The sequence below is a fragment of the Aythya fuligula genome, chromosome 5 (genome assembly GCF_009819795.1).
Source record: "Aythya fuligula isolate bAytFul2 chromosome 5, bAytFul2.pri, whole genome shotgun sequence".
Classification (NCBI taxonomy): Eukaryota; Metazoa; Chordata; class Aves; order Anseriformes; family Anatidae; genus Aythya; species Aythya fuligula.
In genome coordinates, this window is record NC_045563.1 from 27,143,375 (window position 1) to 27,167,794 (window position 24,420).

The following is a 24,420-nucleotide window of genomic DNA, read 5'->3' on the forward strand; positions in this document are numbered from 1 at the left end:
TGAAAAGGCCAAGGTTGCAGGAATGCTTGACAGGTTGGTGATGCTGTCTGTTGTAGTGAGAAAGGAAACAGGAGGATGGTTTGAGGCAGAACTTGGTGGAATGTTGCCAGAAAGCTGGGAGAGAGATAAGGAAGCTGCTCAGACACCCTAACAGAGCTGTTAGGAAAGCAGAAGGCTGTTGCTGTTGTCTTCCTTAGGAGCTAGAGGGATGTTCCTGCTGTGTTAGCACTTTCAGCTCTATTGCTGGGGAGCTGAAGAGGAACTTAAAGGGAATGCAGTAAGTTTTAAAGCCTAGGGTTTTGGTAGAAAGGAGCCACCACTGCCTGAACCATGGAGTAAGAGAATCCATTTTGGCAGATGGGATGTAAAAGGAAGTTTTTTGGCAATTTTCACTGCTAACTAATGTAGCAAGGATGGGGAGCTCCTTTATTATCAGAAAGAGTGATTTATTTCAATTAAAACAAAAATAAAAAGGCAAGGTGGTGTGGAGAAGAGGTGTCCTCTTGAAGAATTGTGATTCCAGTCTGTCTCAAAAATTGACAGGTATGGCTTCATCCTCACAGACAGGAGAGGTGCAGGAAAAGTAATATTTCTCTGAAAAGACAGATAAAACGGTGGTCTTAATGAACACTGCTCAACTCAAGTGGAAGACAGCTCAAGATGAAAGAGCAAATTAAGAGAAAGGGAAGCACTTGCATGTGCAAGGGGAGGGTGTGGAACACGGGGCAGATTGGAGCCCCATGGCTTGCACCATTGGAGGGAGTGAGTAGCTCACAAGTCACTGCTTGCTTTTTCAGCATGATGAAATGGAAGTGAACAGGATTTTATATTTGTATACATGCCTCAGCTTTACTCTGCGTGTCTCTGTGTGTTTTGTGGAGACTAAGTTGCTTATATCATGCAAAAGAGTGTGCAGTGACACCACTTAGTGTGCATTTTGAGAGGTTGTCTCCTACCTTCTGTTCCACAGAAGCACAGTTGCTGGTGGACTGTGGCTTGACTCTGGGTCAGAAAGCACTGGCTGCTGTCAAGTCATAGAGTGGGTTTGGGAAATTAAGATAGCGGGAAGGCGAAGGCAACCAGCTGCACAAGAAGCTTATTCTGAGTTGGAAACAAGGGGGCTGCTGAAGAAGCCAGGTCATTGCGCTGATTAACTGCATCTGGCAAGAGGAAATGGGCATAGTCCCAACAGCAGCATCAGGGTATTAGAGGGACCAGTAGTTTGTTTTCAGACAGGGGGATCCTGAGGAAATGATTCATTTCAGTGATGCAAAGTTCTTCCACCTTGCTGTCTCTGGTTTGCTCTATGTGCTTGTGATGCCGAAGATGTTGAACCAGACCTGTGGTAATGTCTGGATTCTTTGTTTTCCCACTATCCAGCATGATATCCATCTTATGTCAGAAGTGTAACGTGCAGTCCCTCTGCTTTAAGAGTGTTTTGTAAAACCAGCACCTGGACAATGAACAGCACCGACAGCTGAGTGAAACCCAGCATGGAAGAGGCTGTAGTGATGCTAATAGAAAACCTGTACAACTCCAGCTGGTGAAAGCATTTACCAGGATGCTGAGCTGAGTTAATCTTGGTATTCTGTCTCTCTGGAAGGTAGCAGGACACCCAATAGCTTCACTGATGAAAAACATTTATCTCCTTGTGACAGTCAGAAGGATGTTCTTGAGACAGTGAGATTCCAGTCTGGCCATGACAATCCTTACATTTACAGGAATAGATTTTTCAATTTCCTTTGTTTAGAACTAAAGCCTTTAAAAAAAAATATTTAATCTTACCCCCCTCAGTAGCATAGGTTGTAAGGAATCCAACCAAGAACCAGGTGGCTTGATTTGTCACAGTCTGATCTCACTTCTCATTGAATGCGGTTGTTTGAGGTTTCTGTCCTGCTTGTCCAACCTGGTATGAGACAGGTCTTTGTTTTCTGAATCCTCCAAGGCCAGCTGCATCTTACCCCTGCTGAAAGATTCTTGGCTGATGTGGAAGGTGCAAGGCTGGGAAGGGCAGGACCCACTGGAACCTGGGCCTGAACTGTGGGATGCTACCTGATGCTGACATGGGCTACTGGCAAAAACACTGTTCTGGTAACTTTATTGCAAGAGTGCGTTTTCTCACCATCACATTCATGCTCTGGAATTCAATCCAGGGGAAAAGTAAAACTTGGAGAAGAATGAGGTTGCCACTTGATCTGGATAATCATGATGAGCAGTATTTAGAGGTATGCTGGCTAGTCTTCCAGGGCTTTGGCTTGTTTATAGGAGCCATGGGTAAGCGGCTCCCCTTTCAGAGAGACAGGAGACGATGCTAACCTCACAGGCTCTCAGGTGGGATCTCAGGAGATGTGCATCAGCTCTGTTTTCTCATTGCTGTTACTGCCTGTGGAGCTGTCACCACTGGGATTGGTTTCGATCCAGCATGAGTGATATTCTCAGACAGATCTGTCTTGTCTTAAGAATCTGACTTAACTTGGGAAAATGAATGAAGGTTCTACGTGTGAGCCTGAGCACAGACTATTAAGCAGGAGTAATCAGGGGTGGAATAAAAGGTGCTTTTCCTCAAAGTATGGCTCTCTATCAAAGTTACTATAGCAAGTAGACTGGTACTGTTGCTGTACAGCTCAGTGGATGGATGAGAAGAAAGCAAGAGTGTCTTAACGTAGGCTTTTCTACTGCTTTTCTAGCCACAAGAAACTACAGAACGAGGATTGTAGTTAAGCAGAACAGGGTACAGGGAAGATCCTAGGTACAGGGCAGTGGAAGAGTGGGCATACTTTGGTCTCCAGGTGATGGGATGAAGGACTCTTCCTTTTGTGGAGTTCTTTTTCTGTAACACTGATGGTTTTGTGACTGGGAAGCACTGTTGATAGGATCCCAGAGAAGATTCTTGGTGGTATAGCTGCCAGTGGGCACCGAAGTGGTACAAGGTAGAGAGAACGGGAAAAGGTGAACTTCATGCTCCAGCTTCATCTCTCATCTCAGCCCTTTCCCAGAAGACTGATGGTCGATGGACAGCCCTCAGTGGTTTTGTGATATTGCTGTGTGGTGTTAGCAGTGATTGGTATTGAAATGTGTACCATTTCAGGTAAGTTACGTGTCAGTGGTTCTTCGTATGACAACTTATGTATGCGTATTAGGCAGACAGGTTTTAAAAAGATATTAAAGCTACAATTTGGGGCCTGAGAAGTTAGGTAGGAGCAGATTTCTAGCTGAATGGACAGCCCTAATTCTGGTCATCTAGGCGTGAGCTCTGCAACGGTGTGTGGCCCGGAATCACGTAGCGGGGTACCAGGGGGAGACAATGGGGGAACTCAGCTCTTCTGAGCTTAATGTGCATCATATCTCCCCTGGAGAAGGACCACGTTGCTTTCCCTCCTGTGCACTGAAAGTTGTAGGGATTTTGGGTAATAAGCCATGTGTTGTTTCAGTGTGTCAGAATACATGTTCCTCTTACCTGGATTCATTTGAATGCAGTGTATACCCCTATATACTTCGACACTTCCATGTATATGTAATATGAACACCATGGAACCCACTCAGAAGAAACCATTATTCTGCATATATCCACAATATCATTAAAAATATTGAGTTAATAAATACATATTCTTGACAGATGCATTTAGGAACCATCAATTAGGCTTGGCATTCATTAGGTGGGGAGAAGTCCAATCAGATTTCACTGACTCAACAAAGCCTCCTATAAATTCTGGGCTGTTTGTTCTGACACTTGATAAATTATTCTTCATAATCCACTGTCTGCTGCGATAAATCTAATCTTTCAGTTTTTGCTGTCTTAATAATTCTTGGAGCAACACTGTGACATTTTGTTTTCATAGAGGGGATAAAGAGGCTGGAGCAATAGAAATAAAATGTTTGCTGTCTGAGAAGTAGCTTGCTCTACTCCAAGGTAACATTTTCTCATGCCTAGAACTATGGTCTTGCAGTCTTGCAGAGATCAGTGATTCCATGGTGCTGTGGACAGTTACATGTATGTTCTTGAACAGGTGATCAGTACACAGTGAGGTTCACATCCTTTGGATCTACATCCAGGAAAGGTATTTTGAGAGCAATAGAGTCCTTGTGTCAATAAAGAGAGTTCCGAAAGTCTGAGAGCTGTGCATCTTTGAAATGTTATATCAGGCTTAGAGCTGAGTATCTCTTCAGCTAGTCTGCCACCTGAATTAGAAGGGACACTATCCTAGGTAGTGTTAAGACGGCAGCTACAGCAACCAGAGCTTCTCTGGGAAACCTGCTCTGTTCCCAGAGTGGTATGTGTGGTTCTGTTTTCCAGCAAACCCGCAAATCCCATTATCACAGTGCTCCATGATGTTTCATCTGGGAGGCTATGAGGCAGCATGATCCTTGTGCAAATCTGAGAAGGTTCTCACAGACTGGGCTCACTTACTTTAGCAAGTTGCCATCTGTGGAGCCATGATCAAGAGGGGAATGTTCAGTGTCAGCTCTTTTGGGAAAAAAAAAAAAAAAAAAGATAAATCAATTCACCTTGTCAAAGGAATTCCAGCTTGGAAAATCACAGCACAAGGCAATGTGCAAAACTTGCCTACTGTAAGCCCTCTGTTGCTGTCATCTTCTTCCATGGACCACTCTCCCAACTGTAGGATCCCCTTTGTCTTGATAGATTTATAGCTGCTCCCCCATGTGCACCTTCCTGTGCTGCTGCGTGGCATCCAAATGCTAGGAGGCAGAAAGCTGCTCCTGGCCATCAAAACCCAATCCTGGTTGTTAAAGGAGCCCTGTTGTATCATTGCCTCGGAGGTAAGAAGTTCAAGTTAATTGTGTATCGCCTAGTCACCCCTTCAGGAATAGCAGGACTTCTCATAGATTGCTATCTCCAAATATAAAATGCAGGGCTCAGGAGCAATTACAACATGCTGTGATCATAAGAGGACATCTGCTGTGAAATTGTGGAGGTTTTGAATGTTTCAGTTAGCATTGATTTTTGGGGATAAGAGAATAGCATCATCACCCTCGGTTCCCTGTTAGTCGATGGATTTGAGTAGATTTGATTGGGGAAGTTGTGGAGCACGGGGAAGTACCTACAGCTGGCCTCTGGCTGAGACGGTTTCAGCTTCTGCAGTTTCTCCAGATGTGCTAGGCTCTGGCACAGTCCCCTGATATGGGCATATTTGTGCTTAATACTGGCATATTTACAGTACTTCTGGTTACAACAGCAACTCTATTATCTGAATGTTGCATGACAGGCATTTCATGAAGCTGCACTGTTATCAGAGCTAGAGCTTACCCTGGAGAGCGAGCCACCTCCAGCTGTTGTTCCCTGCACCCTCTGAACTCCTAGACACTCCACAATCTGTCAGTAACTTTCTGGGCTGTCACATAGCAGCTGAGCCCCAGGCTAGCAGCAGGTGAAACACCACCTTCATTTTCCATCCTCCTGTCATCGATCATTGAGACCGGTCAGTCTGGCAGGAAGAGCTTCTGGAGAACATAAAGATGGAGATACTTGTACCAAGAGTACCAAGCCACTGCTCAGTCTCCAAGTGTAGCTAGTGCTGGCTAAGAGACAAAGGCTGTAAAAGCAGGGCAGGCATACAATTAAACTTCACCTGGTATGATCTCCCAGCTTCCTAATCTGATGGTTAGAGATTTCCTGTGCAAGAGTTTGTATCTTGTTGTTTAATAATTTGGGCTGGATTTTCTACATGGACTTGTCTCCCCACCTGGACCTTTGGAATTTGTAACACTTGGCAGTGAGTTCCATGGCTTAATTAAACAGTATGGGGAAAAAATACTTGGTTTTGCTTGTTTTAATCCTGCTGTCATCTTATCTTGTGTCTTAATTGACAATTTGCTGTTCCTGAGTTATTCTACAAAGCTAATGAACATTCCCAATCCTGTTCTCTATGACTGAAATGATTTTATAGAGCTCTGTGACATTCCCTCCCCATTGTCTCTCTTTCCACACTAAACCTTAAAATCCTTGAAAAAGAAATTGTTGAAGGCAGTTTTGAAAGGGTTTGGTACAGGACTCTTCCCAGGGAAGTGCTGAGCATTTCTAAGTCTCCTGTACAGTGTTGTTACCCACCTGTACTGTACTGGTTCAGTACAAAAACACCCCGGACTCTGCTGGAAACCTTCTGGGTAGGACCCGTAACTGCAAAAGAGGTTTATTTAGACTTATTCTGGCTGTACCATGTACAGGAGTCTGGAGCACCCTGCAGGAAGGGTTCAGCCTGCCAGCTGAACAGGGCTGGGCATTGAGGCAGCTCCTATGCGTGATCCTGCATCTCACTGCATCCTAAATTTGTCCTGAGCAGATGGTTGACACGTGGCCACTGTCCATCTGCTGATGTGTAGCGCTGGGCCAGGAAGGGGCTCTATGACTTCTGCTCCAGGGTACACTGTTAGCAGCCTTTCTGGGGAGTGAAGGAAACGCACCTCTCTGTGGAGCGGGCAGGTTGAAACCAAGCTGTGATATTGGATCGCTTGCTACAGCACATGGATATAGAAAGGTTGGGATTAAGAGGCAATATATTTCAAAAGAAATTAGCTAGCAAGACATGCACATTTAACGTTTATGGTTGGAAGATTAAGACACCGAGCCGTAACTCAGGATATCTGGGTTAAATCCCAGCTCTGCCAAAGACTGCTCAGAACATGCTGGGCAGGTCGTGTAAGGCAATGCTTTCAGAAAGGACTTAGGAGCTTAAATCCAATTGACTTCCAGTAACTTCCTAAGTGTTTAAGGATGGGATTCACAAAAAAATCTGAGGTATCCTGGTGCTCAGCATTGCAGCAGCAGCTAGCATGTGCCACAAAACTTGGGCAGAGCAGTGTGCGCGTTGGGAAGGCACTTCAGTACAGGAGGAGGCCTGTAGGTGACAACCTGGGACACCTGCAGTCTGTGAGCTCATACAGGGCCTGCAGTGGCTCTGCATCTCCTACAATGGCACTCTGGGCCTAATGACAGTCTCTAGGTGCAACCTCAGCACAAATACATACTAATAAGTGTCTAAGTAGATAGATCCTGTAAGAGCATTTATATCGGCTCCCTAAGGTATGAATACTAATACCAACAATCATGAAAAGATTTTGCATATTTTAAATTAAACAAGCTTCGTTCTTTAGAATTAGACAGTCAGGGCTGTGTTTCCAACCAGTAAAGCACAATGACACATTCATTTGCTGGTTGAGCACGTGCCCGCTGGGCAGCTGGATGTACAGCAAGCTAATGAGGGAAACCGCTGTGTGCAGGGACGCTGCTCACCTCTGCAGCTGCAAACCTGCAGCTGGCTGTCCCACTCGTTTCAAAGAGCAACCCTAAAGTTCCTTTTCTCTCTTTTAAACCTTTATTAAACCTGTCTGGAAACTGTGCTTGTTTAATCTCCTGCCAGGATTACAGATGGTAACAGCCAATTTGATAAGGCCCTTTGAGGCCAGCTGTGGCCTGGAAGAAGCTTGAGAGTTCCTCAAGTACCGTGTCAGGTGGGCTCTGAGACTGTCCCAGAGCTTTGCTTACTAATTATCCACCCTGGAAATGATGGATAGAGTTTTTGTTAAGGGTCCTTATTAACTGAGTACTTGTCAGCATCAAGAGCCTGCTCCAGTGAGTCCCTCACCTGCATGAAATGGGTGCAGCGCCTTCCCTGGGGAAGGAGCCCCGTGCTTCAGCAAGCATTGTGGGAGCCTGGCTCATCCCCTCTCTGCTTCCATGTCATGCAGCCTCTTGCTCGCTTTTGCCTCTTTAGGGCACGCAGCCTGCTTCAGAGGCACTAGCTGCCTCCAGTGTGCTGCAAAAGGACAATTTCATAATGAATGAGGGCAATTTGCTAAGTGGGGTCCTGGAGCCCAGCTGTAATTGTGCTGCTGCTTTATCTCAGCCTCACACCTGCTTGTGTAATGGCCTGGCTGTGATCTGCTCCCTCCCCTAAATGCGTGCTCTACCCTTCTGCTCATGGAGGAGCCATCAATTCTCTGACCCTGGTGCAGTCCTTCCCCTTGCTGCCCTGGCCTGGAGCCCGCGGGGGCGCACAGATTTCCCCTCGAGCTGCAGCAGGGCCACTGGGCTGGCTTTAATGGATGTGACTGCTAACCTGGCTTTCCTCTTCTTAATAACAGGATTTTAAATGAAATCCTTCTGCCCAAAAAAATTCCTCAAGACAGCTTTCTTCAAATGGTATTTCTTTAGATAACTTAGTCACATAATGATATTGTATATATTATTCCTGCCAGAGGGAGTAAGTGCAGCTTCGTTTTTCCTGCATGTATTCAGTAGTGGTGAAAATGGTTGGATTGACAGTGTAGGCAATTAAAAGCTTTTGAAATCCAGAGCAGGTGGAATTCTCTCCGATTTATATGCACTCTTACTATAAATGTACCTTACATGGGATTCAGGCCAATGAACTCCCAATTCTGTGCTTTAACCTCTAGAGGATGTTACCATCTTAATGACAGGTGGACTAGTGATCTTGGCTGGTGTTCTGTAAAGGGTACATCCCGTTAATAGAGGATGTAGGGTAGTGGAAGAGGTACAGAAAGCCCCAGCTTGACCTCATGTAGCAAATTCTCTGGATTTTTTTCTTCCCTTAGGGATCTCATAGCCCAACGTGCTTCTCCTGGCCACCTTAAGTCTCTTCCCTTTAACAGTCTCTCTCTTTGACAGACAAACTTCACAGAAGGGTAGAAATCCCTCTGTCTTGAACACGAGTCCCCTGAGCCATCTGTTGTCCTGTAGGTGCTTCTTTCTTTATACTAGTCTGAAACAAGAATCCCTAAATTCATTGAAGTGAGAGAGAAGAGAAGAAAGGGATGGGGAGGAGAGAAAAACCCTCTCTCTCTTGAGACGGGAATGTCAATAGGTTTGAATTATGGACCTGCTGTAATTAAAAAACACATAACTAGTTGTTTTTAAATGCAGTTGTTTTGCTTAATTGATTTCGCTGCCAGGACCAAATGGAATTAATTAAATAAATAAAGGCACCTTCCCAGTGAATTATTGGAGGCAGCTGAGTCTCTGTTGGAATCTAATTGCTGCAAACGCTCCCGTTTGTTGCTACCAATGGGGTTCTGTGGCAGGGGCTGGGAGAGAAGGGGTATGGTGGTGTGGGAGGGGGCTCATTCCCTGGCAGCTGCAGGAGGGAACAGGCTGCTCCTCGTGTAGTGTTTTTCCCCCTTATCAGCAAAAAGAGTATTCGTTTAACACTTTGCATCAAGACTTTGCTTAGAAAGTCTTTATTCATATTTAATTACTAGCTCGCTGCAGCTCCCATCTTTAATTACCTTTTAAAAAGCAGGTTGTAAAAATGCACTGACATTCTTTCTTTTTTGTTGCTGCATAAATTACAGGCTTCTCAGCTGCTCACCCGAGATCGGTCCATCCCAAGGAGATGGTGGGGAAGGTTCCCTTTGCTGAGTCTTCTGGAAACCTTAGTGCTTGTCTGCACCTCGCTATACAGAGCAGGACAGGAACCCTTGACCAGCATTACATGAACTAGCTCTGTGCCAGAAGCAGCAACATAACCGTGTTGGCAACTCCTCTGGGCTTAAATGTGCTGAGGGGCCTGGCTAGTCAGCCAGGGTGATATCACACTACGGTGGTGATAGTGTTTTCAGGGTGGCATTATGCAAGGCAGACAGACCTTTGCCTGTCTTCCTTTGCCTCACCCGCATCTGCCTAGGTTTTTGGTTCCTGAACATCCCCCTGGTGAATCTACTTCCTAATCTGCAGTTTTCCATATAGTCTAGTCCTGAGTTACGCACCCAGAGCCACTGATACTTTCCTCTCTGGCCCACAAAGTGCTTTGCTGGCCCCATCTGGTAGTTTTTCTGAGCAGAGATTGCTGATTGATTTCTTTTGAGGCATGAGAAAGTCCATCACGTAAAACATGTTTTCAGGCCAAGTGACAGGTGTAAACTGCAATAGGTGTAAACTCATTTTTTGAATCCAACAAGTCCAGCTTCTGCTCGTGTGCTGGCTTTCACCATGTAAGCTGGCTGACGTTGCTGTAATGGATGGGAGTGCGCACTGCGATGTTTCAGGAGGGTGATGGTGGGTGGTATTAAATAGCTGCAAAAGGATGACACAGAAGGGACAGCTGGAGGCCACTGCACCCAGTCATAGCCAAGGGTGCTGACCGTAATCGCTCCAACCTGTTTTAAGGACAGCATGGAGGGGTACCTGAGTTGCTGCCTAGCCACTCCATGTCCTAGATGAAATGTGCTGCTGGGGCTCTGATGCAGGTTTCCATAAGCAGAACATCTTCAAGGCATTTCCTTAGTGAGCTTCCCTGGGAAGCCAAGCAATGACAGGGCTCAGGCAGGGGGCACAGGCAGGATGAAAGGGCTGAGCCTGTCCAGCTTTGGTGCATGCTGTTACTGGCCTGTGGTCAGGGCTTTCCTTAAGGATAGTTTCTGGCGCCCCAAGCTAATGCCTTTTTCTCTTTTCCTGACAGATAAAAGAGCTCTTCCTGAGTTTTGAGGACACACCCCTGGGAGCAGCGTCACTAGCCCAGGTGCACAAGGCGGTGCTGCAGGATGGGAGAACAGTGGCAGTGAAAATCCAGCACCCGAAGGTCCAAGCTCAGAGCTCCAAGGACATTTTGCTCATGGAGGTAAAGCTACCCATTGACTTTGACTTACAGAGCAGTTGCCATGCAAATGTGTGGGTATGTGTTCACCCAAAGTGTGATGAGCTATAAAAACAGCATCCTGTAGCTCTGAAACCTGCACAGAGATAAGTGCTGTCTTACAGGAGTAATACAGAAAGTTGGTGAAGACTACAGTAAGGGCAATTGTGTGAATGGAGAGACTGAACAAGAGTGTAAGAGTGAAGGGGGGCAGAAGAGATGACTGGAGAGCATGAAAGACATCTGAATGAGTTCTGAGATTTAAAAATCAGTCAGCCCCAAATGTCTCTTTACTGCCAGTGTGCCCATTAGCTGGTAGATTAAACTGGTCTCAGTTCTCCTTGCAGTGAGGTCTGTGCAACCAAGGAAAAGTGGTCAGAATGTTTTTCAGTTAAATTTCAGAATGGGTTCAACAGTGACTGAGGTTGCTGTGATCGGTTCTGTTTCTTGATCAACCCCTAAAGCTGACCTGACTCGTGCTGGAAACAAAAACACTGAAATATGGAGAGGGTCACATAACAAGAGCAGACAAATGAGGGATACAGCTGGGAAGTAGTTCCTCTCCGGAAAGGTGGGTATCACTCATGTTCCTAGTGCAATTCTTTAGCTTCTCCCAAACTTCTGAAGCCCAGCCCGTTGAAGGGAGGAACTGGGGAAAAGCTGTGGCACTGCACTGCATCCGAATAGTCAGAGATGCCAGTGGTATGGTAGGGAACAGAAATGGGGATGGAGCTGAGGTGGAGGACAGGGGAATGATTAGGTCTGTAAGTAATAATACTGATGCTTTTAGCTCTCCTCGTAAGCACACATATGCAGTATGTATAGCACCAATATACAGTAATATGCACATCTATTGACAGTCATTATGTCCGTGGGACTAAAGAGAGGAAGATGGAGTTCAGGAAGTCTGATAAGTGTTCCGAGGGTACTGCTGATGCAACGACACAGAGTTCTGCATCACAAGAGATCAGGAATCAAAGATCCTGACAGCATCCTCTCAGAGCAGTGCATAACTAAAGCTTCTTAGGCAGCTGAAACACCCTGCTCTGAGCAATACTGGCTAGTCTGCAAAGCAGCACAGCTGGTTCCAGCTAGAGCACATCAAATTCTAGCAGAACATTTACGTTGAACTGCTAGTAACATAAATTTTGAGGTTCAATTACGTTATTCCATTGATATGGGGTACATCTGTTTCAGTGCTAGTTTGAGAAAAGAGTACTGTTTGAACTGGCTTTGGGTCCAGCTGCAGGTTGGATTGGATCAGATCCTCTCCAGAACTGACTGCAGTGGGCTGCCTGATGAGTTTGCTTTTGAGAGTTGTCACATGCATAGCAATTCTCAGGGGGCTTATGGCATCCTTCAGTCCCGCTTGGGATGGGATAGCAGACACTGAGCAGTTGAGGATGAGCCAGGTATTGAAAGACTGTAATATCAGGGTAATAAGAGGATTGTGGATGAATGAAACAGGACCCAGGTTGACCTTGAGATGTTTGTGCTTTTAACAGGGGATATCAGAGGAAAATTCTCCCTTTGTTCTATGATGCTCTGATTGGTGGCCATACTGTTAAGAGACATTCAGACAAATAATTTTACCATGATTCCTGCCTTTTCTGGTTTTAGACTAATCATCCTGGGAAACTTTAAACTAAAGGTGTATTTCCTTTTGGCAATTCAATATTGTCCTTGCTTTACAGACATTCTGTTTTGCCATACTGGAGATTTGTTGTATGCACACAGTTATGTGACAGCAGCTCACAACACGACACATACAGCCTTGTTTTTAAAGGTTCTTCTGCGGACTCTTGGTTTACATGCATCATCATATCCTTGTATGGAACTATGCTTGTGTAGGCTTCACTTAAGGACAGGTTATGTCCACTGAGGTTCTGGTCCTTCAAGAATCAGACAGCCATTGCAGCTAGGTAGGAGGTTAATTTAAATATTTGTGGAGGTAGTCATCTTTAGAGATTGATGGGAAGGAATCTGACTGGGAAAACCTAGGTGGAAAATTCCTAAATTCACTTGAGGTTTCATGACGTCAGTGCTGACTCTTTAAAAATCAGGACAGCATCTGATAAATCCAGAGAGAGATCCCTCGCTGCTCTTATATCAATACTTGTTTCAGGATAATACGTTAGATGTCAGAAAAGTGACAGGCCTAATACTTTTTAAGTATGTCACTGCTGATGATCAAGTTGGCAAATTGATTCAAAAAAGCATTTAAAGAAAGCAAAAAACAATGTATGAATTTTCTCACATCAAGCACCGATAAAATAATCCTGCAGCCCTTATAAAGTTTATGTACATCTTCATGAAGATCGCTGGTTACATTTCATTTGGGTGACATAAATTTGAAAGGATTTATGCCTCTAGATATAATAGTAGAAAAATCATTCAATAGTGTCTGGAACCTGGTGATTACATTTTAAAGGAACATTGAGTTTGGTACTGACATTTAGATAAGAGAAGTAGAGACAGAGGTGGAGAATAAATGTTTTTGCACAGCTGAACAGGAGCAGTGATGGTTCATGAATTTATTTTTTGTCATATATTTCAGTGACAAGAGCTTTCTGTAGATGTGTTTTAATGTTCCTCCTGCAGTCCAGGAGTCCTCACCTCAGTGGTGGAGATCTAGAAAGGGAAACTGTCCAGGAACACACACTGATAAGTTGGTTTTCATTTTCAGATGGACATATAAGTAAGATAAAGACAGCAAAGTAGATTATGCTTTAATGATTCCAGTAGTTAAAAAAAAAAAAAAAAAAAAAAAAAGATTATTTTCCTTAGTACATGGTCCAAATTGTCAACTTTTGTAGATTTGTGACACTGGCAGAGAAACTGGCCCTTTATTTGAATAGAAAGCATGCTTGGCTGCTGTGCAGCTTTGTTTATGCCATCCAGCCACATAATCTTGAATTGCTTCAGGAAGAACTGTCTGTCACTTGCCCCTTTATTAAATGTTGCTGTAAACAAACATTTCCAGAAACTTTTTGTCTGGTCTTTTCAAAGCCACGTGCAACAGAATACTTAATCCCCTTAAGAAGAAGAGAAAGCCAGTTGGTGGAGATATGATACTTAGAAAACACCACCTCAGTGTTGCTGAGGACATCTGTTGCTGACACTGAGGGGGAAATGCCTCTCTGACCTCTGACCAGAACTGTCCCTTTAGAGATCTGTAGCCTACCACCTGTATCTGAACTCCACTGTCTTCTCTGAACTGCCTGGTGTGTCACCAAAATTCTTGCTCAGAAGTGGAAGTAGCATACAAGTGAGAAGCCTTAATTTGAGATATTCATCGTTTGCATTATGTGAGGGCTGTTCAGATGACACCAAACAATGTCTTGTAGAATTAGAGAAGTTAGAGACTCAGAAAAGAGTTACTTCTGGGCTATTCCCTTGGCAAGATCTGGCCTCGTCCTCTCTTCTTCAGAGGTTTGCTCACTTATTTCTAGGTAGGGGGCAGATGGGCTCCTAGCACTGCCCTTTTGTGTCTGTTTCATCAGGCAACTTATAGATGTGCCTGTGTGGAAGGGCAAGCCAAAATTTGTGTTGCAGAATCAAGGCATAACACCATATGTTGTACTATGATACTGCAGGAACCCTACAAGCACTTACGGTGCAGGAGGAAGGTTTTTTTCTTTGGTGGGGGGTCTGTAAGTTACATGGAATGAATCTGTCAAAACAGCATCTGCTCTGTGTAGCTAACAGCGCAGCACTGTGTATAGCTGTGTGGCTTTGGAGCTGGCAAGTGGCTGATTGTCTGCTTCATTGTTCCCAGGTTCTCCTCTTGGTTGTGAAGCAGATCTTTCCAGATTTTGAGTTCATGTGGCTGGTGGAAGAAGCAAAGAAGAATCTACCTTTGGAGCTGGATTTTCTCAATGAAGGCAGAAATGCTGAGAAGGTTGCTCATATGCTGAGGAACTTTGACTTCCTGAAGGTGAGGGAGTACATTTTCTCATGCATGTATGTATGTTAATAGTCTCAGTTCATGCCTCACATTCACCTCATTCATCACCTGGAAAAACTATATAGATGGAGAGAGTTCAGTCCCTTTGTGTTGTTTGTTCTAGACTGCTCTGCTAATATGGACAGCAAAAGCTAGAATGAGGCCGATAATGTCAAGTAGTGTTGGGTGGACTGTGTGCATATCCCATGAGGAAGTAGGTTGCATGAATCTTTCCTCCTGCAGAAAAGCACGTTTTCACTCTGAAAGCGAGCATACATCCTGCATACACATCGACAGCTAATGCATTCATGTTACCTTTGTACACAAACTCAGCAGCTCCCATACTGCGCTCTTCCTTGCTGATACACGTACCTCACCTCTCCAGCCGTGCACAGACAGAGGTCACTGACAGATGTCTCAAGTACAGCCAGACATGCACCCATCGCCATCTCTGTAGACATATGCTCCTATCTTCAAACCTGCACACAAACATCTTCTGCTGACATACACGGGGCACAAGCTTCCTGTGTGTGTATTCTGTAAGTACACAAGTACAATCAAGCCCATGTAATGCTGTGGCTGCAGACACTGACATAACTGCATTTGCACATATATAAAGGCAGTAAAAAATGCACACTCTTTTGGACGCTCCCCTGTATGCACATTAAAAAGAGGTTTTAACCTCCTGTTTGTGCAGAAGTCCCAAGATGAAAGTGACGGATGCCTGAAACGAAGTGAGTTTTTGCTAGACTTTATAGGCCAATGCACCCATTTTCTCCTTGTTTCCTCCATGCAAGGACTATAATTCCTTGTCACCTTAGGTTTGGGGCAGTCCTGTTGGAGCCCAGGGGCAGGAAGCGGCCTTTCCCTTGACACAGATAGCTGAAAGCCACTGAGGCTGCAGAAGACCAAAGGCCAGTGATTTTGCTGAGTGGGCGCTTATCAGAAGTGATGCACCTTGGTGAGCTGCAGCTCTGTTGCAGCTGTAACTAGGATACTGGGAAGTAAATCCCCATGGAGACGGCCAATCGCCTTCTTGCTGGGTTAAGGAGCTATCATGATATCAATATGTGTAACAGTAACAAATGGCTTGAGATGGCTGAATAATGGATCCTCCCGTCTGACCTGCCAATTCAGAGATGTGTTCATCACCCAAAGGCAACGGAAGAATTGGGCTCTGGTATCATTAATTTTCCTAAACATGAAGGAAAGCTGAGAAGTGGATTTTGTGCTGTGAACCTGGTTGAGCTTTTAAAGCCAGAGATAAATTGTTTCCATGCACTGGCATTACAGACAAACATCTGTGAGTAATTAAAAAAATCACTGAAGAATTCATCTGTGAGTGAGAGAGGCGTTTCCAAGAGCATCGATGGTGCTTTGTAAGCCCTGTGACTTGCCCCTGTAAATCCTGAGACAAGAATGAGTGTCAACTGAAATGATCTAAGGCAGCAAGGATGCGTGAGTCTGGGAGGCACACCACAGCAGCTGGAAGGGCTGGGGGACTGTTAGTGACTGTTAGTTTTGGAGTTGGCTTGCTTTCTCACTAAACTCTGCAAAGAGTGGACATGCAGATAAACTGGGAAGGCTGCTGCAGTTGGGCTTACGTGGCAAGGTTTTGGTAGCAGGAGAGCTGCTGGGGTGGCCTGGCCTCTGTGAGGAGAGCTCAGAAGCTGTCCCGTGTTAGATAAGGGACAGTTCCAGCCAGCTCCAGAGGGACCTGCCTCTGGTCAAAGCTGTGCTGATGAGTGACAGTGGTTGCACCTCTGTGAGAGCAGATTTAACAAAGGAAAGAAACTGCTGCAGCTGGGAGAGAGGAGTGGGAAAATGTAGCAAGAAACAATCCTGCAGTCACCAAGCTCAGTGCGGCAGGTGTTCCAGGCACACAGCAGCAGTTCCCCTGTGGCCTGTGGAGAGGCCCCTGGTGGAGCAGGCTGTCCCCCTGCAGCCCATGGGTCCCACATGGAGCAGATCTCCACGCTGCAGCCCCCCCATGGGTGGAGGAGCCCCCGGTGGAGCAGGTGGATGTGGCCTGGAGGAGGCTGCGGCCCATGGAGAGCCCCCGCAGGAGCAGGCCCCGGGCTGGAGCTGCAGCCCGTGGAGAGGAGCCCACACAGGAGCAAGGGGTCTGGGGGGAGCTGCCACCCATGGGGGATCCGTGCTGGAGCAGTTTGCTCCTGGGGGATGGACCCCGTGGTACGGAGCCGTGTGGGAGCAGTGCTTGAAGAGCTGCTGCCTGTGGGCAGCCCCCGCAGGATCAGTTCAGGGACGGCATCCCGTGGGAGGGACCCCACGTGGAGCAGGGGCAGAGAGTGACCGTGAAGGAGTGGTGGATGTGAAGGGCTGTGGAGTGACCACAACCCCCATTCCCTGTTCTTTTGAGGAGGGGGAGTGAGAGAGCAACATGGTGGAGCTGTCCATCAGTATGCAATCACCATGGCTGCAAGTAACTGAATCCTCGTTGAGTGTGCTGGATCCTCGGCACTGATGAGCCACAGCGGCCTGGCTGGTTCCTCTGGCTTTGGTTGCACTGGGTGGACAACATCCCTTACCTTTTTCTGCCCTACCTCAGTGTGCTGCATCCTTGCAGTGTGTGAGTCCTGAGTCTATGGCAAAGTCACGTAGGTGAGGGGAGAGAGCTGTATGGCTGTGTCTCTCTTTGCAGGATCCAAAATGTGTTACTGCTCTACTGGGGCACAGTAATGGGGGTGGATGAAGCTGCCTTAAGTCCTTGGTAAAATATACCTCTCTGATTTCTTTTGCATGCGAAGTTGAACCTGGACAGCTTGAGAGCACAATGATGTCAGGAATATCCAAAGGGAACTTCATCAATGACTCTGTTGGCAGTAGGAACTTCCACTCAGAATTGGGCTAGAGAGAGAGGCTGGAAAAGGGGGAGCCAGCCCAAGTGAAGGCTTCTCTTATGCTGCGTCACTGCCTCCCGGTGTGACACAGGGCCTCTTACTTAGACCTCACTCAGCTTGGTTTACTGCAGATTGAATGAAAAGTGCTTTGACGTTTTATGCTCGTTACTGTGTCACATTGGCAATAAGATAGTTAAGGGTCTCCCAGGGTTTCTATGACAAGCTCCTTATTTGTGACACTTGATTTTTCTCCCAGTTTGATTGCAGATGGCCTAAGTACACAGGGTTTGTCAGCTCAAATGCGTCTGTGTTCCAAGGGGCACTGCTGAGATACAATTTATGACGATGGCTTATCATTTTTAGAGCTGCATAAGTGAGCTCTGTACATAGCAAACGAGATGCAGTTCCTGTCTAAAGGAGCCAAGTGGATGATTCAGAAAGTTGCAATAGGTGCTAAACAGGCCACTTGTAGGAGCTCCAGAGCAAATAAGAAAGCTATCAAACAGTAATGGGAGAGGGAAGTGGTGAAGATTTTGTAAAGTGGGGCCTGAAATGTTGCACAAGCACTTTTTCTGCTGCCATTGTATTGGTGCATTGTCCTTGCACACATTGCTGCTGTCCTGGGGAAGAGGCCTGCAGTGACAATAGTTGCATTTACCTCCCTAGTGCACAGGAAAGAAACAAGGCCTCGCTTCAACCTCTTCCTTTTTTATTCCTTTCCTGGGTTGTGTGTGGTATGTTCTCCTTCCTTCCCCTGCCTGTTATTTGACCTGACCCATCTTTTCTTGTTTCAGGTCCCCAGGATCTACTGGGAGCTCTCAACAAGGCGCGTCCTTCTCATGGAGTTCATGGAAGGGGGGCAGGTGAACGACAGAGCGTACATGGAGAGGAATGGCATTGATGTCAATGAGGTAGGTTCTCAGCCATTTCTGAACTGGGCATGATGGACAATGCAAACCTGATGTTGGACAGGAACACTGACAGAACGGGAAGGGGCAGAAAAGGGAGCAGCACATACAGACATGAACAGAGCAATTAATCTGAAAAATCTCGTTTCTTGTGCTCCTGGGAAAGTATATAATCCCTTTTGGGGAACACTGTCCTGTAGGATTGCACAGCTAGAGATATCTTCAAGGAGACAGATTGCGAGTGATAACCATGCTCTTATATTAAATACACCGATGGCTTGTTCCAAGATGGCAGTTCCTGTTATCCTAGAGGAACAGCTTCAGGTTCTGATCTTTTTTCGTCCCTTGTCCTCCCCTCTCTTTCTCCTGCATTAACTTTCTCTAGAGCACAGGATGTAGCCTTTGTAACCCAATAGCTGTGTCTCCTTATAAAGGAGATGTAAATTACAGGCCTTAGGTGATTCTTGTTGCAGGAGTGCTGGAATCTCAGCCATGGTGGTTTGCATAATATTCTGCCATGTGTTGTTCTGGTCTGCTTTCCAAAATCTCCCTCTTTCTTCTGGATGCAACTGGGTACAGTTTTCTTTGCTTCTTGGTCCTATATTGCTGTGAAGTTTTGCTGCCCTTCATTAAATAGCTGCCAGATTCCATTCCTGGAGAACCTACATTTCCCCAGTGAGTGAAATAATTTGTATGTGTGGCATGATGTCAAAAGAGTGCTGGGGATTCTTTGTTGCTAAGAGATTCTTGAGGAAAAGAAGGCATTGCTTCCAAGAAGGTCTGAGAAGATGCCTTGGGAAAGGGTTTTGAGTCATTCAACAGTGTAAAGCCACATGTCTCAGTGCATGAGTGCTGATTGAGGCAGTGCTGCTTGCCTTTCCCCTTGTGCCCTATTGATGAGCCTCTAAGTTTCACTTGGCTGATTGGCTGTCAAAGAGGTACAGCATAAAATCAATTGTACTTACTCTGTCCATACACTTAATTCTGAAATCGGAACGCTTCCTCTCTCTCTGCTCTTCTTCCTCTCCACTCCCTTTCTATCCATGGCAAAATTCACGTGGCATTGGTTAGGACATACCAAAGACTTTTCAGGGAACAGGAAATGTGAGTTTGGTATGCGCCACAAGGGGAGAATGTTATGTGTATCTTCTCAGCTGCCTCCCTAAGTCAGTCTGAGGTCTGCCAAATTACAGGACCGAGTAACCTGCCTTTTCTCGGCGTAGATCACCTCTTCCTCTGGTCTTACACCCAGCAGAAGCCAATTAGGCTTTTTCTAGTAACTTCTACAGGCAAAAAGACAGGCACCTTGTCACGTGTTTCTCCACTGAAATACAGGAAAGTGCAAAGGTTAAAGTAGGTTTTAAGACTCTCTTTCCATTCTAATTGTGATGAACAAGCCAAGGTCAGTGGGCAGTAGTGAATGACCTTCTCTTCCCAGCAAGAAGTCCAGTCCATTTTCATTAAAGGGACTTCTTAAATGACTCACCTGTAGATAGTGCAGTCTCTATTCTTTCACATTTCCATCAGGAAGAATTTGGAACATTTGGGTCGCTAGTATTTCTCCTCCCTCCCAGCAGGGCATCAGAGAGATGTTTGTCAGCTGTTCAGAGGTAGACACAATTCTTTCTCTGTGTCTATTTTGTGCTGATGATCTTTCTTTGTATTTACCAAGGTAAGTACCTCAATGATGCATCTGGTCTGCAAAGAGCACCATTGTGTGACTCGTGAGAATATGATAGCTCATGCACTTTGTTATCAAGAGATTTAAAAAGTCTCGTCCATGGCAGAACACCCAGTCAGCTCCATTCACCCAGACAGAACAACTGGTCAAAAGTGAGTTGTTTTTTTGAGTGAACATGTCTTACATAAGTCCTTTTCTTCTGCTGTATGGGCAGAGGTCAAATCTAGCCCACAGCACTCAGAAACAAAACTGAATATTTCTCAATATTCAGTCTTGAAACTGGCAGAAAGGCTTGTTCTGATGCATTAGCAAGAGGACTCTTGAACGATGTTCAGATTTTGAACAGGGCTTCCTCAAAGTTCTTGGGCAGCAGATCTGTTCCGATAGGAGAGATTTAGGATGAAAATTTAGCTCTTATTTTTGTTCATCCACCCCTTTTGTAAGATTGTTTTGTGACATCTTGGCACAATAGGTTCCATGCAGCAAGGAAACAACATATTTTGCTGGTCTCTAAATGATGTCTAAAATGTATTTTAAAAAAAAAAAAAAGTTGTCAACAAGCTCTTTCTTACAGCAAGGTATAAGCCTCAGAAGTTTTGGCAATCTGTCAGTTATATGATGTTACTCAGCTCAGTTGTAGGATTCGACATTTCTGCAGTTTCAGTACCTGTGCTGAGCTGTTCTTTGTCTCTTTTCTCTCTCTGTCCCCCAAAATTAATGATTATCTTTTACTGATTGCCAACGAAGTAATCAAAGGAGTGGATACTAAGCCCCTCAGAAGCATGTGATGGGGAATAAGGTCTGTTATTATGGCCACAGGGAGATGGTAGGAGCCATGCACACCCCAGACCACTTCTCTGGTGAGGTGCAGCAGATGAGACAAATACAACCAAGGTCCATTATCAGCTGCTGCTGTTGATGCCATGGGTAAGGAGCTTCATGGCATGGTGGCAAAGTGAACAAAAGGCAGTAGGCACTGAAAGGAGCATGAGGAGGGGGTGGCAACAAAGGTTTCAAAAGTATGATGTGACTTAGACAGCAATTCTGGCTTTTAAGAGATGCATTAGCTCCCTGTAAATCACCTCAATCTATCTATCTATCAACTCCTCTATCATCTTACTCCATTTTGTTTTACTGGGCAGAGGAATACGAGTCTTCACTAAGCAGGATTTCTCTTGTGTGACAACGCAGCCTTGAAAAGCAAGCTGAGCCTCTCTCCTCTAAATGGAAAGGATCCCTGAGGTGAAAGCTCCCTTCAAACCAGGTTACTGACATTTACTTAATACCGTCTGTAGCAGGATTATCATTAAAGCTGCCCAAAAGCACATTAATCTCTCTGGATCCGTCCAAGCGCTGGACTGTAATGGCATTTAATCAGAGAAGGCTTTGATTTCTAAAGACAAGTGCAAACACTGAAATATCTGCCTGTGGAACAGTTACTTATTCATGTGTAAGTGTAGCCGAGGATGAGAATGCAGCTAGGATATTGACAATGGGAGGGAAGCCTGGAGAAGGGAGTTACGAGGGAATGAGCTGGTGTGAATTTTGAGGGAAGACCAGGGTTAAGAAAGGGGCTGCTTGGAAACTGGGTTGTTCCTGTTTCAAGACACAAGTTACATGCTTGCTTGGGAACATATATTTGGAGGAGGTGGGCAGAGCAGAGAAGGGAGGAAAAATGTAGACTGAGGGGCTCTCAAATTGTTTGTAGCATACATAGGAGGAAAGGAAGGCTACGTAGAGCAAAGACTTCTAAAGAAGACCTCAGATGGCACACATGCCCACTTTGCACCTATTCTGATTTTAACTGATCCATTTAGAAAGACCTCATCCATATACAAATCTTGACATCATCTCTGATCTGCTGCATAGGTCCTCCTTGTTCCTCCTTGTAGGTGCTCTGACTATCTCCACAGAGGCTGCTGGATCAGCGGGCTATGGGAGCTGTGGAGCTTAGAGGTGTGCTTGTGGCACATGCTGTATTGCCTGCAGGTTAGCCAGCCAGTACTGGCAGGCAGGTGGAGAGCTCACCATGATTGCCTTGGTTTGTGTTGGAGTCAGGAAAGGAAATGGTGCTGTGTGCTTCAGCTCACTGAGTGCCTGGTCATGGGCTGTGGATGATTCAGAAGTCAGTGAAACATTTTGTCCAGCTGAGAAGTGAAAGCAAACAGCTAAGATACTTAAGATGAGCTACTGTGTGCAATTATTGCCATCTGTCACTTCATCCTATTGTGGCTTTTTGCTTCCTTCTGTTACTAAATGGAATCCTCACTGCAATGATATCTCTTAGCTCAATAAAGAGCTCAGCTACCTTCTGATGGTTGACAGCTTTGCAACTTGAAATATGCTTTCAGTGTGGGATTTACCCTTCTGCCAAGAGCCAGGAGCCGCTGGCTTGGGGCTGCTAAAATTTAAATGGGATTTCCCAGGGTGGAATCCTTTTGTCAGTGCAAGTATGGAAACCTCTCATGTCTCAAGTATTTGTGCTTATAAAACTCAAGTGTTAGATGAAATGGAGCATGGAGTTCTTGGGGAAAATGGTTATTCTTGCTCTTTGCACCTGCTGATTTAGTCTGGGGAGAGGTTTCCTTACAGATTCTCCTACGTTTCTTCTTGCCTGAAGCTTAATGACAGTTCACAAGGCACTGGTAAACAAGGATGATGACCTCCAGCATTTCCAGCTTCTGAACTATGCAAAGATACCACATAAAGAGTTAAATTACACACAAACCCTTCTCTTACTGGAAGTCAGTCTCAAGTGTAAGTGTGAATCAATTGCTCAAGAGTCTCAGCAAGATGCTTTATGTTAAATCCAAGGAAATACAACTCATTTTAAAGCCAAGGGAAAATGATCCCCCTGTCCATTTCAGGCCTGACAGAGATGCAAATAACAAATGAACAACAACTGGTCTTCTCTGTAGAAACTTACTAAGCTAGCCCCTCAGTTCCCTGGCTAGTTAAGTCAGAATATTTCTTCCCATTTAAATGCAGTAGAAGATGGGGCATCGAGCAGGAAAATAATTTCTTTAGTTCCCAAAAGAGGGTATGGGGCATGCTAGGAGTACACTCTGGAAGCCCTAAAAGCTGCTCCAGAATCTTAATGACATCTTATGTGTCCAGATATCACCTTGCTGTGTTGCTAGATCAGTAGACGGCAACAGTGCTACGTTACAGAGCGCTGTGTTTTGATCCTCACAACTGCATCATAGAGGACAAAGTGTGAAATTGGATCTCTTGTGTGTGACCATCCTAATCTTCTATGGACAAGAGCCATTTCAGAGCAGAGACATACAGCAGGCTTCAGATTGTGGCTCTTCTCTATCCACACCCTTTGCTAATTTGACACCAGTTTAATTGGGCAGGATTGTACTAGCAGGATTAAGCAAACCCTTAAGACGATGGCCATAATAACAACTGCAGAAGAAAGCAAAAACCCAATACGCTCTTCAATCCAATTAACCTTCGATTAAGGTTCCAAAATCAATGCTATTCTTTTGGCCTGAGGAGCTAATATTGAGCCCTGAGAAATGAGCTGCACAACGACCTTTACTTTTAATGAGATCAATAGAAGTTAGTGTCGCCATGTCTTAAAATAATTGGCAAATATTACAGCCAAATTAAGGCCGGAGACTAGTATCTGCTCCTGATCTAAAGAGACAGTCACAAATGGAGGTGGGACAAGAAAAGATAGTGCCCTATCAGGCAGTTTCATCTGGGTCTTATCAGAGGCAGGCAGTGAGATCAGCTCTACAATGACCATGCACAGGATGATGTTTTTCTTTGCCCTTCTTCTTTGTGTCAGTTGGAGGCACGTAGCCAGGACTGCTGCAGATTACTCAGGAGGCCAGGAAAGTATCAGTGACTTTTCCTGGATAACTCTGGCCAGTTTTTTACATTGCAGCTACCAGTGAACATGGTATATCTGCCGTCTTGTTGCTAAAGGAGTTTTGCACTCACTCATCTCTCTCTTGCTAACTAGGCATATCAGCCTGGTGTTTGTAAGGGTTTTTATTTGTGATGGACTTTCCAGTGCTTTGTTATTATCAGGTTGTTCTGTCAGCTGGGCATGCTGTTTAGTTAAGAGGTGGCTTGTATATACAAGAAGAAATACATCACTGCTGCTACCTGCGCTATGGCTTGGGGTCCTCTGAATTAGATGACAAAAATGCAGTAGGTGTACTTGGTACGCTGCGTATGAGTCAGCTTAACAGAAAGGGTGGGGATTAGTAGGGAAGTTGCAAAGTAGGTGAGAAACTGATAGAGGCAATGGTAATGAGAGGAATTATCACAGTGGAGTTTTGCAAGGTTTGCTCTTCAAACTGATCTTCATAATTTCAGTAATGACCTTGACACAAACAGAGCTTTGTGAAAGAGGTTGTGAATGGCACCAGTTTGGGACGTTTTGTCATTGTAGAGGATT

At 45.2% G+C, this 24,420-nt stretch overlaps 1 protein-coding gene across 1 annotated transcript in view; it reads left to right on the forward strand.

Annotated features, from left to right (window-relative positions):
• ADCK1 (aarF domain containing kinase 1) overlaps positions 1-24,420 on the forward strand; it is a 76,423-nt gene that overhangs the window by 40,568 nt on the left and 11,435 nt on the right. The window contains exons 4-6 of the mRNA XM_032188650.1: positions 10,434-10,592; positions 14,386-14,544; positions 18,209-18,325. Coding sequence (XP_032044541.1) covers positions 10,434-10,592; positions 14,386-14,544; positions 18,209-18,325 — 435 coding nt within the window. The remainder of the gene's footprint in view (positions 1-10,433; positions 10,593-14,385; positions 14,545-18,208; positions 18,326-24,420) is intronic.